Source organism: Schistocerca nitens, chromosome 1 (genome assembly GCF_023898315.1).
Source record: "Schistocerca nitens isolate TAMUIC-IGC-003100 chromosome 1, iqSchNite1.1, whole genome shotgun sequence".
NCBI lineage: Eukaryota > Metazoa > Arthropoda > Insecta > Orthoptera > Acrididae > Schistocerca > Schistocerca nitens.
In genome coordinates, this window is record NC_064614.1 from 560,587,717 (window position 1) to 560,605,980 (window position 18,264).

The 18,264-nt window shown below is 39.0% G+C and overlaps 1 protein-coding gene across 10 annotated transcripts in view; it reads right to left on the minus strand.

Moving 5' to 3' along the window:
- Nucleotides 1–18,264, minus strand: part of LOC126254530 (C-Jun-amino-terminal kinase-interacting protein 4) — a 263,338-nt gene that overhangs the window by 230,819 nt on the left and 14,255 nt on the right. For all 10 annotated transcript variants that reach the window (XM_049955327.1, XM_049955319.1, XM_049955323.1 and 7 more), the window contains exons 6-7: nucleotides 10,286–10,403; nucleotides 10,125–10,216 (exon numbers count right to left, since the gene is read on the minus strand). In XM_049955327.1, the coding sequence (XP_049811284.1) occupies nucleotides 10,125–10,216; nucleotides 10,286–10,403 (210 nt within the window). The remainder of the gene's footprint in view (nucleotides 1–10,124; nucleotides 10,217–10,285; nucleotides 10,404–18,264) is intronic.

Genomic DNA, 18,264 nt, shown 5'->3' on the forward strand with positions numbered 1-18,264 from the left:
AACAGCAGAAGGCCTGTAACACGAGCTTGGGGAGCGCCAAAAATCATTTCTGTTTTACTCGAAGACTTTCCATCAATTACTACAAACTGTGACCTCTCTGACAGGAAATCACGAAACAAATCACATAACCGAGACAATATTCCATAAGCATGCAATTTCACTAGATGCCACTTGTGTGGTACAGTGCCAAAGACCTTTTGGAAATCTAAAAATACGTAATCAATTTGAAAGCCCTTGTCAATAACACTCAACACTTCGTGTGTGTGAAGAGCTAGTTGTATTTCACAATAATAATGTTTTCTAAATCCATGTTGATTGTGTGTCAATAGACCATTCGCTTCAAGGTAATTCGTAATGTTTGAACACAATAATGTTCCAAAATCCTGCAGCATATCGACATTAATGCTATGAGCCTGTAATTCAGTGCATTACTCCTATTACCTTCCTTGAATACTGGTGTGACCTCTGTGACTTTCCAGTCTTTGGGTACAAATCTTTTGACAAGTGAGCAGTTGTGTATGATTTTTAAGTATGGAGGTATTGCATCAGCATACTCTGAATGGAACCTAATTGGTACACAGTCTTGACTTGCTTTTATTAAGTGACTTTAGTTGCCTCACTACTCCGAGGATATCTACTTCTATGTTACTCATGTTGGCAGCTGTTCTTGATTCGAGTTCTGGAATATTTACCTCACTATCTTTGGAGAAGACATTTCGAAAGGCTATGTTTAGTAACACTGCTTTCGCAGCACTGTCATCGATGGTATTTCCACTGCTATCACGTAGGGAAGGCGTTGACTGTGTCTTGCCACTAGCGTACTTTACATACGACCAGAATCTTTGATTTTCTGCCCGATTTTGTTGTGAAAACTATTATAAAATGGTTCAAATGGCTCTGAGCACTATGGGACTCAACTGCTGAGGTTATTAGTCCCCTAGAACTTAGAACTAGTTAAACCTAACTAACCTAAGGACATCACAAACATCCATGCCCGAGGCAGGATTCGAACCTGCGACCGTAGCGGTCTTGCGGTTCCAGACTGCAGCGCCTTTAACCGCACGGCCACTTCGGCCGGCAACTATTATAAACATCTCACACTGATGTCTACGCTATATTTCGATCTTCTCTAAAAGATTGATAACCTTGGTGATTTTGCATTCGTCTGAATTTGGCACGCTTTTTACATTGTTTCCACAGCAATGTTCAGACCAGTTTTTTGTACCAAGGGTGATCAGCTCCGTGATTTGTTAATTTATTTGGTATAAATCCAATTTCCTTGAATTCAAGCCACATCTGGTCTACATGTATATTGTTAATTTGGAAGTAGTGGAGATTGTCTCTCAGGAGGGCGTCAAGTGAATTTTTATCAGGTTTTTGAATAGATATGTCTTGTTTATTTTTGGAGGATTTGGGGGTTACAATATTCAATCTCGCTATGACAACTCTGTGTTCACTAATCCCTGAATCCATTTTGATGCTTGTTATTAGCTCAGGATTAATTGTTGCTAACAGGTCAAGTGTGTTTTCACGACTGTTTACTATTCGCATGGGCTCTTGAACTAACTGCTCAAAATAATTTTCAGATAATGCGTTTAGCACAATTTCAGATGATGCTTTATATGTACCTTTACATTTAAACAAGTATTTTCAGCAACATATCGAGCATAAATTAAAGTCACCACCAACAATAATTGTACAAGTCGGGTACGTGTTTGAAATTGAACTCAGGTTTTCGGTGAACCTTTCAGCAGTTTTTATCATCTGAATGGGAGGTCAGTAGAAGTATCCCATTATTATTTTATTCCTGTATCCAGTATGACCTCTGCCCATACTAACATACAGGAACTATCTGCTTCAATTTTACACTACAAGATAAAATATTTCTAACAAATAAAAACACACCACCGCCAACTATATTTAGCCTATCTTTTTGGAACACCATTAGGTTCTTCAAAAAATTTTGATTTAACTTATCTCCAGCTTTGGCAAGCAAGACTGGCAACCTGTACCATTCTGAAAGCTGTTTGAAACCGCTTAGAATCTCTTCTGATCCAAAGTGACACACATCATTGATACCAATGTGGGCCACCACCTGCAGTTGGCTGCACCCTGTGCTCTTCATGGCATCTGAAATGACAACTTCCACTTTTGGAATGACTCCATGTGGTATGCACACGGAGGGCACATCGGCTTTCTTCCCTTCCTTGGCAGCCATGTCCATAAGGGGATCCATAATGCGCCTAACATTGGAGCTCCTACTATCAATAATCCCACTCCCTGCATTGCCTGGATCTTGCAGGCTGAGAGGTTCCCTATCAAACAGGGCAAGCGACTGCATCTGGCTGAGGGCCAGTGTCGGCCATAGATAGCAACTGGAACCTGTTTGTCAGGCTTGCCGGGAGGTCTTACGTGCGGCCCCCTGGGAAGTCTTTCGCCACCTGCCACGCCCCAAACTGACATCCCATTCGACCACGAGTAAGTGATCAACCTCAGTGCAGCAGTGGGCCGATCAGTGGACTCAGGCATGCCGGACGTCTGTTGCATCCGCACGGCCAGCTCACAACAGTGACGCCCATCCACTGCAGCTTCAAGCTGTGTAATCGAAGCCATCACAGCATGGAGCTGAGAGCAAAGTGTCACAAACTTGGCTCATAACTGCAAAAAGCCATCACAGTCCCTACCCATGCTAAAGACCATGGAAAACTAAACTACACAGACAAACAAGGACAACCGACTTGTGCCATGGAACTCTACTGTAGACAAGGAGGATAACAAGAATTGTGTCTAATAAATTAGATCAACACACAGGGATTCAAAAACTAAACCCCCATAGAATTCAGGTGAGACTAAACAATTCACTCCTAATTGAGGAACTTTTAATGTATCACAAAATCAGTTTACTTTACAATGCAAAGGAAAATGTGAGAACTGTGTCTATTAAATATTAAATTAACATGCAGAAACACAAGAAACTCAACTACCAAAGCAAACAGACGAAACTATACAATTCGCTCTTGGTTGGAAACTCGTAAAATGCCACAAAATCGGTTACTTCCCTCTGGCTCCTTGTGTCTCGGCCGGCTGCCACTGACTGACTAACCTTAAATGTAATCAAAGGAATGCAGACGACATGGGTAACTAAACCATTAGATTTTGATAACACAGCTGCTGAACTCCATTTCTCCAACAGACATTTTGACTGCGTATCTTTTGACTCATTCAAAAGACGGCCAAAATGATGTTGTTGTCGTGGTCTTCATTCCTGAGACTGGTCTGATGCAGCTTTCCATGCTACTCTATCCTGTGCAATCTTCTTCATCTCCCAGTACCTACTGCAACCTACATCCTTCTGAATCTGTTTAGTATATTCATCTCTTGGTCTCCCTCTACGATTTTTACCCTCCACGCTACCCTCCAATACTAAACTGGTGGTCCCTTGATGTCTCAGAATATGCCCCACCAACCGATCCCTTTTCCTAGTCAAGTTTTGCCACAAATTTCTCTTCTCTCCAATTCTATTCTATATATTCTATACCTCCTCATTAGTTATGTGATCAACCCATCTAATCTTCAGCATTCTTCCGTAGCACCACATTTCGAAAGCTTCTATTCTCTTCTTGTCTAAACTATTTATCGTCCACATTTCACTTCCATACATGGCTACACTCCATACAAATACTTTCAGAAACGACTTCCTGACACTTAAATCTATACTCGATGTTAACAAATTTCTCTTCTTCAGAAATGCTTTCCTTGCCATTGCCAGTCCACATTTCACATTTTATATTCTCTCTACTTTGACCATCATACGTTATTTTGCTCCTCAAATAGCAAAACTCATTCACTACTTTAAGTGTCTCATTTCCTAATCTAATTCCCACAGCACCACCCGATTTAATTCGACTACATTCCATTATCCTCGTTTTGCTTCTGTTGATGTTTATCTTATGTCCTCCTTTCATGACACTGTCCATTTTGTTGAGCTTCTCTTCCAGGTCCTTTGCTGTCTTACAGAATTACAATGTCATCGGCAAACCTAAAAGTTTTTATTTCTTCTTAATACCTACTCCGAATTTTTTCTTTTGTTTCCTTTACTGCTTGCTCAATATACAGATTGAATAACATCGGGGAGATGCTACAACCTTGTCTCACTCCCTTCCCAGCTACTGCTTCCCTTTCATGCTCCTCGACTCTTATAACTGCCATCTGGTTTCTGTACAAATTGTAAATAGCCTTTCACTCCCTGTATTTGTCCCCTGCCACCTTCAGAACTTGAAAGAGAGTATTCCAGTCAACATTGTCAAAATCTTTCTCTAAGTCTACAAATGCTAGAAATGTAGGTTTGCCTTTCCTTAATCTATTTTCTAAGATAAGTCGTAGGGTCAGTATTGCCTCATGTGTTCCAACATTTCTACATAATCCAAACTGATCTTCCCCGAGGTCGGCTTCTACCAGTTTTTCCATTCGTCTGTAAAGAATTTGTATTACTATTTTGCACCCATGGCTTATTAAACTGATAGTTCGGTAATTTTCGCATCTGTCAACACCTGCTTTCTTTGGCATTGGAATTATTATATTCTTCTTGAAGTCTGAGGGTATTTCGCCTGTCTCATACATCTTGCTCACTAGATAGTAGAGTTTTGTTAGGCCTGGCTCTCCCAAGGCTGTCAGTAGTTCTAATGGAATGTTGTCTACTTCTGGGGTCTTGTTTCGACTTAGGTCTTTCAGTGCTCTGTCAAACTCTTCACGCAGTATCACATCTCCTATTTCATCTTCATCTACATTCTCTTCCATTTCGATAATATTGTCCTCAAGAACATTGCCCTTGTATAGACCCTCTATGTACTCCTTCCACCTTTCTGCTTTCCCTTCTTTGCTTAGAACTGAGTTTCCATCTGAGCTCTTGATATTCATGCAAGTGGTTCTCTTTTCTCCAAAGGTCTCTTTAATTTTCCTGTAGGCAGTATCTATCTTACCCCTAGTGATATGCGCCTCTACATCCTTACATTTGTCCTCTAGCAATCCCTGCTTAGCCATTTTGCACTTCCTGTTGATCTCATTTTTGAGGCGTTTGTATTCCTTTTTGCCTGCTTCATTTACTGCGTTTTTATATTTTCGCCTTTCCTCAATTAAATTCAATATCTCTTCTGTTACCCGAGGATTTCTACTAGCCCTCGTCTTTTTACCTACTTGATCCTCAGCTACCTTCACTATTTCATCTCTCAAAGCTACCCATTCTTCTTCTACTGTATTTCTTTCCCCCATTCTTGTCAATCGTTCCCTAATGCTCTCCCTGAAGCTCTCTACAACCTCTGGTTCTTTCAGTTTATCCAGGTCCCATCTCCTCAAATTCCCACCTTTTTGCAGTTTCTTCAGTTTTAATCTATAGTTCATAACCAATAGATGTACACGACTGAAATAAGTTGAAGAAATGGAGTTTCTGCAGCTGCACATGCAAAATCTAATTGATCAGTCAATGGGATGCAAAAACATTAAGGTGCACATAATGTAGCTACCAAATGACAGTTTGTGTTGTAGGCAGAATTTTTTAATGTGGGCAGATATAGTGTGTGAAACATAGGCCAGAAAAGTAGTTTTTCATCAGAATACATACAATGTTTTAAAAAATAGCCCACGTTCAACAGTGAAACCCTGTCTCTTGCAAAGGAATCATAGGAATTCCGTGTTTGATGAACAGAAAGGTACCACAAATTTGGAAGAAAAATTGTTCATAAATCAAAAACTAAACAACATTGTAAAATGAACGAAGACTGTTTTTACCAAAACTTTCGATACAAATTATTCAATCCTTTTACGTGCCAGGCTTTCATCTTATCTGCAAGACATAAGTGTGTTGTACATTACGAAGTCTGAACAACAGTCTGAAAAAACAGTCACGTTCTCAGGATACAGCTTTATTTCGTAAATTAAACTTCAAAGAGACTATATAAAAACAAAAATATTTCAGAAAATATCCAGGGATAACACTTTGCAGTGAACGCTAAAGCATTTTCCTTTTATCACCCTTCACAGGCACTTCAATATATTTTCTAAATGGATATTAAAATATCTGAATCAAACATGAGCACCCACTTAGCAGTCACTGAAACAGGCACAAGTGCAGCACAACTAGAAGACACACATTAGTCACATATCTTCAAATCTCTGGATGTGCTACCTTGTTTCACCAAATCTACAGTTTCTGAAACATAATTCAGACTGGTTGTCTCTGCATATCTACGCCAATCACTCACTCAAAACCTAATGCACACGACTCAAACTCAAGAAGTTGTCCATTACAATCCCATGAGCCTACCCTATATTAGACTAGTTCAACTCACTGCTGACAGTTTCTCTTCTGCCGTACTTTGGATAGCACGTTAGTTAATAGTTCTCACTTAATAGAGATACCCAACCCAGTGCAACATACAATACACTTTAAATAAAATACTGATGTCATTACACAAATGTATTGTGACTCCTACATTCACTAAAAAAGTTCATAAATGGTTCTATACAACTGTATGAGTTAGGTTTTCTGAGTGTATCACAATTTCAAAACATTCTTGCATAATCACAGTTACAGAAAAACAGCTATACTTTACAAAGAGACTGTGAAGTTGTTACTTAATCAAGGTCTAGATACTGACTGACTACAGCTCCAGTGCCAGTTACTGTTACAATGTTGGCACAGATTAAACCACAAGTGGCCTCTTTTGAGAAATGCTACACCTTTCACGTATTTTATAAATGTGAGACTTATTCAGAAAATACATTATCACAATATGCAAGGGTTAAGAAGTTCTCCCCCATGTTTATTCTTCCACTGACAATATAATTATCAACAATAATTGATAACTATGTGAAAAAATTGTTAACTATAAGGCTTCACATTCATCATCTTGTTTAACAAATCAAGCCTTGCTAGCGAAAAGTTATTTGTTTATTCAGCCTATGGCATTACCTATGAACAGCGACTAAGAATTGTGGATTACAAAATTTTACAAAAATATATTAATTTTATAATTTAAAAAATAAGTCTATAAATTCATATCTAATTTGTTGATCCATTCGGGGGCTGCCTCTGTCACTTCAAAGAAATCTTCCAAGTTCCCATGGTAGGCTCTTCTGCTACAGCTTGTTACAATGTGATGGATTGTCTGGTGTTCATTTCCACAGTCACATTGAGAAGATGAAGCCCTTCCCTATCAGTAGAGGCTTTCAGCACAGATGCTAAGGCCTGTGTGGATCCGATTAATTGTTTTCAAGGCACGTCATGTTAGTTCCATACCGCCTGGTCTTGTGTCAGGTCTTTGGAGGGTTTGATGTTCCTCATGGGCAATAGTGTTCCACATTTCTGTCCACTTTTTGTTGATACTGAAAGTAGTTGCCTGTAGTGATTCTGCCAGTAGGACAGATGGGTGCCTAGATTTTAATTGGTTCATTCGGAGTGCAGGAACGTCGCAGTGCATTGGAAGGTCGGAGATTTTAAGTAATTTTTGGTATTCCTTAAGGAGGGCATTCTGTTTTTGGAGGTCTGGTGGCACAATGTTGCTTAGAGATGGTAACCACTACAGAGGAGTAGATTTGATGTAGCCTGTGCTTAGATCTGCATGGCTGCATTTAGCTCCACATCAATTTTTCTCACATATGTGCTATTAAGCCACACTGGGGCACAATATTCAATAACAGAATAGACCAGCCCTAAGGCAGTGCATGACAGTGTCGTAGCTCTTGTGTCCCATGAGGTATCACTCAGCTTCCGTATGATGATACTGCGTGATCTCACCTTTGCTGCGGTGTTTTCTATGTGCTTCCTGTAAGAGAGGGTTCTATCAAGAGTCACTCCTAGATATTTTGGAGAGTCTCGGTGGTGGAGGACCTGACCATTAAAAGTGACATTCAACTTCACATTGGCCATTCTGCTGTTAAGGTGAAAGGAGCTGACTTCAGTCTTCGTTGGTTTTGGTATGTCTACACTTATTGAAGTATCATCTACTGTGCTTAGATCTGCAGATAGGATCTCCTCACCAGCTTCAATTTTTCTCTGTTGGGTGGCCAAGGCCAGATTGTCTGCATAGATGACCTTCCTTGACTCTGTTTCAGGGAGGTCAGATGTATACAAGTTGAACAGGATTGGTGCCAAATTGAGCCTTGCGGAAGACCTATCACCTTTCTTCTTTCTGCTTAGTTGGTTGCCACGGACTACTAGGTAGTGTCTCTCAGACAGCATGTTGTTTATAAGCCTGATTGTGGTTTGGCAGTGTATAACACTGGCAAGTTTGTGCAAGAGTCCTTGTCTCCATACTGTATCATAGGCAGCTGTAAGACCAATAAAAGCCACTGATGTTTTAAGGCGACATTGGAATCCAGCTTCTATGTGTGTAGTTAGGCTGAGCACTTTGTATCCGCAGTTTCTGTTTGGTCTGAATCCTGCCTGATCGAAGAGAATAACTTCATGGTTCTTTGAACCAATTCAGTTGAGGATGATTCTTTCCAAAACTTGTAGGAGCAGCTCACGAGGGTGACTGGACGATAGCTAGCAGTTTTTTTTGCTGGTTTACCCAGCTTCGGTATTGCTACGGTTTTTGTTCTTTTGAATGCTTTTGGAATTTTTCCTGGTAGCATATTATTGGTGAAGAAACTTGCAAGCCATCTATGTGTCCTTTTACCATAACTGATGAGGAACTCTGGGTGTATCCCATCAAATCCTGGAGCTTAGCCTTTTTTCATTTCTTTGACTGCTGCAGTGATCTTATCTACAATGAAGTCTCTGGAGTACTCTGACTTGCTGGGTGCCTTCTACTTCAGGTTTCTAAGCTTTTTCTTAACCATTCTTGGGTGTGGCTTAAGTGGGGGTGCTTTGGAGAGCAAGAACTTATTCTATTCGCAATCTGGTCTGGTGTTACTTTAGGATCTTTTCAGGTGGATGGTCGACCTCCTCCCAGTCTTCGAGAGGTTCCATACCTCTCTGCTTGACCTCTTAAAATCCAGACTTTGTTTTTTACTCCCAGCGCTCTTTACGAGCTTTATCAAGGTGTTTTAGGGAGTTCTGTAGCAGTTCCGCTGTCACTGGTGGTTAAATAAGACTGATAAGAGTTTTTTTGCAGTCATTACTCCAGACTGGGATATATTCTCTCCGTAATCCTCTAGGCACACATTTTTTTTGCTGTTGTTGAAACTGCTCTGATGAATCTTTCAAAATTTTCACTAAGTGGGGGGATCCATCTGATCACTTTATCAAGTTCTTTGGAGAATTTAGTCCAGTATGCTTTTCTGTAGTTCCATCTTGGTCTAGGCATTGATCTGATTAGAGGAATTTCAATTCATATGTCTAGAATTACGGCTGGTGTTGGCTTTTTGGAAAACCTCAGAGGACTGTCCTCACTGCATACAGAGGTTGTAAGGCGTTCACCTAAGACAGGCCACCTCACTCCACTATCTAGCTTAGCTAGGCATTAGCTTATTCTTACAAGCCATCTGACTGAGATAAATGCAGTAAGAGCAGTGGTCAGTCGAGCACTACCTGCTACATTTATCACAACTGGACAAACAAATAAATGCTCCCAATTTCAAAATAAATCACTTTTAGGACCAGCAAAGGTCACACTTTGATAGGAGATAGTTACTATCCCAGCCTCTAAATTAGATATCATTTGACAGCAATAGCCGCTACAGCACTTAGGGATGTTATTTGATGGATCACCTATAGTAGATGCATCCCTACTTGTTGTTTGGGCATGGACTTGATGCCTTACTACTGCTGGATTTCAGATACATCTGATGATGAGGCTAAGACCTTGAAACCATGGTAGTGCATAGAAACTTCTGTCTGGCAAGACTTCAGTCACTAACGTATTTTACAACTATGGCAGGTTTGTTTACCATGAACATGTTGCAGAATTGTGGATGCTCCTCAAATAAAAATTTATAATATCTCTATTGTGTCAGTTTAAAAATTGGAGTCGGCTGTTCTTGTTGAGTTGAGTGGATCCCTAGGCCTGTTCCAGTACAAGTGCAGACAGGTAATACACTCAGTCTCTGAAGTAGACTGTTCACATTAAGATTGCTCCACTGTAAAGAACAGTGTTATATATCACTACTTTAAGCAAATACTATACCTGTAATATCTGCCCCTTCATCCATTTCACCAAGTGCTTCTGCATCTTGAAAACTCAATTCCTGGTACAACGTATTCCCACTTCGCTGCTCTCTGAAATAACAGGCCTATTAGCAGCAACTGTATGTTTTGCCACATATCACAACATTCACAAGTACACACCTCTTTGTCTTGCTCCGGCCTATGGGGGAAACAACTGTCGTTGACATTCCCTCTACATCTTCCAGTTCCGGTGTTGAATCCTTTGTGCTTGGTGTAAGTCCATCAACCCAGCCTCCTCCTGTTTAATACAAGAACACTTTTCTCAGTATATTTGAATTAAATGAATATATTGTATTCATTATATAATTCAAACCAGAAAGTAAAGGAAGATTGTTTCTTAGAAACTATCTGATATAACAGTTAAATGTAACATAATCGATGCATTTAATTGGAATCTCAGGCCACTTTTTCAACAAGGTAAATATCTATGCAAAACAAAATTGTTAGTGAAGTATTAGAAATGTTTTGTTAAGATGAGAAATATCAAAAGAATTCTAATTAATTCTCAGGATGCTGTTACATTCCTGAAACAGTGATGATGATGATGATGATGATTTACAAATGAAATACACATGCTTGTCTGGAGACTTCCTATCCAAATGTGACAGTTAAAGGAATCTTTGACCATTGGGATAATCATATCATCACATACCATAGTACCCACAATGTACAAACAGGCAATAACTAAGAATTTAATACAATTTTCAAACTCTAAGAAGCATAGTGCTGGGTTATCCACCAATAACTATGTTTATAAAATGGTAATGCAGCTCATGCTGACCACTGTTCAGCTGTTAGCAATATCACACAAACTTTTTGCAAACACTGAAATATAAAGTTACAAAATGTTACTCTCAACAAAGTTATTCAATTCTTTATTTTTTATGAACTCCCAATTGTTCCATGTGGCGCACAGACACTATGAAAGACATATATTTTATGTATAAAAGTCCACTGACTGTCTGTATTTTGGGTTTTTATTTCCAATAGATATTTAAGAGTCAGGGTTTCCAAGATTTACACTATGCTATTCAATGATGTTGAGAAACCTCAAGTAAATCTTGAAAACAATGATGATGGAATCTTTGCTTGAAAGATGTACAAAAATAAAAACTTGGTAGCATTAAAATCCTCCTCCCATGAACCATGGATCTTGCTGTTCATGGGGAGGCTTGCGTGCCTCAGCGATACAGATGGCCGTACCGTAGGTGCAACCACAACGGAGGGGTATCTGTTGAGAGGCCAGACAAATGTGTGGTTCGTGAAGACAGGCAGCAGCCTTTTCAGTAGCTGCAGGGGCAACAGTCTGGATGATTGACTGATCAAGCCTTGTAACATTAGCAAAATGACCTTGCTGTGCTGGTACTGCGAATGACTGAAAGCAAGGGGAAACTACACTCTTAATTTTACCGAGGCCATGCAACTCGACTGTATGGTTAAATGATGATGGCATGTCTTCTTGGGTAAAATATTCAAGAGGTGAAATAGTCCCCCATTCAGTTTTCCGGGTGGGGACTACTCACGAGGACGTTATCAGGAGAAACGAAACTGGCGTTCTATGAATCGGAGCATGGAATTTCAGCTACCATAATCGGGCAGGTAGGTTAGATAATTTAAAAAGGGAAATTGATAGGTTAAAGCTAGATATAGTGGGTATCAGTGAAGTTCGGTGGCAGGAGGGACAAGACTTCTGGTCAGATGAATACAGGGTTATAAATACAAAATCAAATACGGGTAATGCAGGAGTAGGCTTAATAATGAATTAAAAAATAGAAGCTAGGGTAAGCTACCGCAAACAGCATACTGAACATAGTAAAGATAGACACGAAGTCCATGCCAACCACCGTAGTACAAGTTTATATGCCAATTAGCTCCGCAGATGACAAAGAGATTGAAGAAATGTACAATGAGATAAAAGAAATTATTCAGATAGTGCTACCCAAGCACAACTCGTGTCCCGTCCTCACAGCTTCACATCTGCCAGTACCTCGTCTCCTACCTTCCAAACTTCACAGAAGCTCTCCTGAAAGAAAGGATATTGCGCAGACATGGCTTAGCCACAGCCTGGGGGATGTTTCCAGAATGAAATTTTCACTCTGCAGTGGAGTGTGCGCTGATATGAAACTTCCTGGCAGATTAAAAATGTGTGCTGGACCGAGACTCGAACTCGGGACCTTTGCCTTTCACGGGCAAGTGTTGGCAGATGTGAAGCTCTGAGGACGGGGTGCGAGTCGTGTTTGGGTAGCTCAGATGGTATAGCACTTGCCCACGAAAGGCAAAGGTTCCAAGTTCGAGTCTCGGTCCGGCACACAGTTTTAATCTGCCAGGTAGTTTCATAGCAGCGCACACTCTGCTGCAGAGTGAAAAATCTCATTCCTCTAGTTTGTTCATTCTTAATCCAGCCTTGGCATGAGCAACCTTTCATTGTTCTTGGAAATCTTATTTCAGCTGCTTATCCCTCTTTGTGAGAACTCAAGTTTCAGTCCTGTGCAACACAGATGACACAGCCATAGTTTTATAAAACTTAAGTTTGTTTCCTTTCTTACTCTATTCTTTAAGCTTTTATTAACAGTGGCGCGCGCGCGCGCACACACACACACACACACACACACACACACACACACACACACACACACACACACACATTATACCAGAACTGACAAAGTTTTTTTGCCTGTACGTCTATAAAGCTGGTAACTTACTAGGTTTCCTAAATAATTAAAACTGTTAACTGGTTCAAGTAGTCTGTTACTGATAATTTTTAATCTTTTTGGCCCAGTTCCTTAAATAGCATTACCTCAATGTTATTGAATTCTCCACAATGTATTCTTTGCTCAAATAACTGAAATGAAGGGAGTCAACAGACTTACATTTATAAAATGTCTGGGTTATTCAACTGGCTCCATATTTTCTCAAGCTGCTTAATATTAGGTCACAACTGGAGATGATGATGATGAATAACAAGGTAATTGTTTGGCTAAAAAGAATTAAGAACATTTACAAGGAAGATACTGGAATATTTTTTAATGTTCATACAACAATGCTGGAAGAAATGCATGCAGGTATGTGCAATTAAGTAGTACAGAGCACACAGCAACATTTCTTCACACAAACCCTATTAACAAATTGAACACAGAACATAATAAATAAAACAATTTCTGTTTTGTTACTTACAGTCCCTCCCCATCACTTGTAACACAAGAAAGCTTCTTTACAGTGTAACCACTAATTTCTTCATATTACAAAAAATAAAATAAATATCACTTTGACTCAAAGTATGTCTATGTGTTTAAAATCAATAATAACAAGAAACAACGATGTGATTAATAAAAAGTGGAACACTGAATTAAATTCAAAATGGAATATTTTTGGGAACAGTTAAGTGAGAGTGCAAACAAAATTTACCATAACACACTGTTCAATTTATTACTGGTCACAAGTGGAAAAATAATCCAACAAGACAGAGAAAAAGACAGATTAATTTAAAAATCAAAGTATCAAATAATTTTCCAGTTAACAAGTAGCAGCAAATCACCAAGCAGCAATAATAATAAATAATAGGCCATAATGTCACTGAGACATTCACACACACACACACACACACACACACACACACACACACACACACACACACACACCATGCTGTGCCGCCGCCGCCGCCACCACCACCACCACCACCACCACCACCACCACCACCACCACCACCAGAGTTCTTTGTTGTAGCACAAAAAATGGGGGGGGGGGAGGCTTCTCTAAAGCTTTAACATTTCATCCTCCTTTTCTACATATCTATTTGCCTAACTGCTACTTAGTACTACTATTTGGTGAGTAGTCATTTATCATCGTAACATAATGACATTCTATGCTGGACAAACATAAAATTTGGTAAACACTGAGGAAGTACAGACTGTTGCACTCTCAGTTCATAACAGAACACACAAATGACAACAGGTAAACATTTGTAGAAATTCTTGTGACTGTAAAAAGACTGATGCGCAAAGCATGTAACACCTATCACTGTTGTATCTTAGCAAAAGATGTTGCTGAGAACTTGAGAAAATTCTGGTCCCACATAAAATCGTTTAATGGATCAAAGGCTTCTATCTAGTCAATCACTGGCCAATCTGGTGTGGCAATAGAATTAAGCAAAATGAAATATAAAGTTTTACACATTTTACAATTAAGAAATCATACATGCAGGAGGATTGTACAAACACACCGCCACTCAACCATTGCACAGATTCCCACATGAAAGACATAATAGACTAGTGCCCCTGGTGTAGAGAACAACTGAAAGAGTTGAAAACAATTAAGTAGCTAGGTATGGACTGAAACCCAATTTGGTTTTACAGTGAGTATTCCAGGGAAATGACCCCTTACTTAGCTTGCATTTATCACGAATCTCTCACCCAGCATAAAGTCCCAAGGAACTTGAAAAAAGAACAGGTGACTAGTGTATATAAGAAGGGTAAAAGAACAGGCCTATAAAATTAGAGACAAAACATCCTTAACATTAATTTGCTGTGAAATTCTTAAGAATATTCTAAACCTGATAAAAGATTCTGCCCACAAATCAGCACAGATTCAGAAAGCATCACTTGTGTGAAACTCAAGTTTGCTCTCTTCACATAAGGTATCATCTGAACTACAGATAAATGACATAGGCAAATTCTGTATACCTAAATATGCAGAAAGTATTTGACAGTGTCTGACTGCAGAATATTAATGAAGGTACAAGCATACGAAATAGGTTCCCAGGTATGCGAGTGACTCAAAGACTTTAAAAGTAATAAAGCCCAATATGCTTTCCTCGATAGCGAGACAAGGGCACTGTCAGGAGCATCCTAGGGGAAGTGTGATAGGACCACTATTATTATCTATAAACATAACTGATATGACAGACATGGACAGGTTGAGCAGCTATCTGCGGCTGTTTGCTGAAGATGCTGTGGTGTACAGGAAGATATCAAAGCAATTCAGAGGCAGACTGTTAGATTTGTTACCGATAGGTTGAATCAACATGCAAATATTGTGGAGATGCTTCACGACCTCAAATGGGAATCCCTGGCATGAAGGTGAAGTTCTTTTCAAAGAACACAACTGAAAAAATTTAGAGAACTGGCACTGGAAGTTGACTGAACAATGATTCTACTGCTGCCAACATACCTTTCATGTAAGGAACTTGAAGATAACAGAAATTTGGGTTCATACTGATGCATATAGACATTCATTTTTCCCTCTCTCTATTTGCAAGTGGAAAAGGGCAGGAAATGACTATGAGTGGTACAAGATACCCTCCACAGTGACTTGCTTAGTACACTGTGTATGTAGATGTAGATTTACATGTTGAATTATAATTTACTTAACAAAAGCAGGGTGGAGAAGTATCCCATAAATGTTATGCATCCATCAGAAGACATAACCTGTACACTGTCAGGAGATCCAATACTTACACAGCAATAACAATCACAAATTATACATCTATAATTGCAGTTTTTCTTGTGTATAAAGAAAAGAAAAGAAAAATGGAAGATTATGATGTAATAGGAATGTTAACATTTGTCACAAAGAACATTGACACTACTCAATGATTTGTTCCAGAATGGATATTGTATTTATGGGATCTGTTCCAAAACTGACCATAAAAAGAGATAGCGGAAAAATTCTGACCCTCGGACAGCTGTTAGTTTCCACATCAAGCACGTGGGCAGAAAGACATACAAAACAGAGAGAAGAAGAAGATTTAATTTTGGAGCAAACCTTGGTCAAATTCTAATCCATTATTTGACATACATTAATGGCTCTGGAAAAAATAGACCACAATCTTAGAAAGTAAGGAATCCACATTCATGGCCCACCCAGGCACTTAGTTTCAGTGTACCATGTGTGTTTAATGCTGCACTTTACTCAAGTATTTAAAAATATGCTGTTTCAAAATGAAATATTCTTAAATTTTAGAATGGAAGTCCAGGAAAACATGAAGTAAATACTACCTTGCAATACAATGAACAAAGTGTACCGAAGAAATGATCCAGTCAAAATCTAAACAATTTTATAGAGGGCCCAACTGCCGGAGAAAGAATTCACAAATTATAACTGTTGATGCAATAGGGTTTTCACACAGTCATGTTTCTCATTTATTTTACACGGCTAGTATATTAGGGTAGGACTGTCTGGGGCCCTACCGTCGTAGTTCCTAGGACTGTGGTATTCCAGACGATTTGAAAGTTCATTGGGCGTAGTCAATTTTGTGTAGTTCAAGAGATGATACAGCTAGTTCATGAAAATAATGATAGCTTGAAAGTAGTACCTGACTGACTACACAGAAAGAAAGTGACTGGAGATGGCAGGAAAAGCGATATACAAGAAAGCTCCAAAATTATTTACCTAATGCTAGCAGTGCAAGACAATTCTCCTGTACTGTACAGAACGGTCAGTTCTCTGAGGAAAAAAAACTGGGTTTAGAAATGTACATAGTACAATGGACCATTTGCAAGTCATGAACAATGGCTATTTGCCAATGATGCTGTAGTGCATGGGAAGGTATTGGTTTTGAATGACTGTAGAAGGATACAAGAAGACTTGGACAAAATTTCAGTTTGGTGTGATAAACAGCAGCTAGCTGTACCTGCAGAAAAATTTAAGTTAATGCAGATAAGTAATGTACAAATATGGCGTTAGTAGTGTGGTGCTTGACACAGTCATGGCAATTAAATATCTATGTGTAACACAGCAAAGTGATAAGAAATACAATAAGCGTTAATTATTGTAGTGGGAAAGGCAAATGGTTGACTTTGGTTTATTGGGAGAGATGTTGGAAAGTGTAGTTCATTTGTAAAGAGTACAATATATAGAACATTAGTGTAACCCATTCTTGATTACCACTCGAGTATTTGGGATCTCCAGCTGTCACATTAAAGGAACACATTGAAGCAATTCAGAGGTGGGCTGCTGTACTTGTTATAGTTAATTTCAATCAATAAGCAAGAACTCAAATGGGAATCCCTGGAGTGAAAGCAACATTCTTTTCTACGACAATTATGAGAAAATTTAGAGACATGGCATTCGAAGCTGGCTGTAGAATGATTCTAGAGGCACCAAACTAAATTTTAGTTATGGACCATGGATATAAGATCAGGGAAATTAGGGGTCGCACAGTGGCAAATGTTCATTTTTTCATCACCCTACATGAGAGTGGAACAGGAAGGGAAATGGCTAGTAGTGGTACAACACACCCTCCGTTATGCACCGTACGGTGGCTTGCAGAGTATGTATGTAGATGTAGATAGAATCAGGCTATGGGTATGGATTACCACTTCACAAATTTTGAGACTGTTAAGGACTCATTTCAACCAAATACACACATATATTCCTTAAGATACATGGCAGTGGTTGTATCTGTTTGTTAATATACTGAAGAATATATGTTATCACTGCAGCAACTTCCATTCAACTTCATCAGAATAGTTTGGAATACAGAAATGGGAGATTAATCAAGCACAGACATTATTGATTACAAAAATATTCTTAGTAATTCTTTGGGAACTATTCCAAGACCCACAAATTAAGAAAACAGTGGCAAATTTGTTAACAGAACAACCTTGTGCTACTTTTGAATTACTGATGACGATGTATTTTTGTAGCTAATACAAATGAAAAAGTAATGGAAGAATTTGAAATTCAACCAATACAAGACAGAATACGTATAATCAAAGCATCAAAAAGAAGATTGATATTTTGTACAATCAAGAATTACAGAACCAGTAAAAGTGTGGTTTTTTTCAGCAATTATAGATGACAACTGCAGAATACCAGAATGGCCGGCAGAAGAAATAAACAGAAAAGTAAAAATCTTCATGAATGCTTTTTGGGGAAGATGAACAAAGTTTCCAGAATCACACTTCCGTTGTACCGGCAATAATCAATTTGCATATTGTGGTGAGTCTTGAACTTTTAATGCAAAAACTACTCAAACAATCGGTCACTCAATGACCAATGAAGAGATCCACCATTTTGGGAGTTAATAGAAGATAGAGTAGAAACAAACAAGCATATCAGGGACAGACTAGACTGGCAGGCATAATTATGGCTCCATGCGC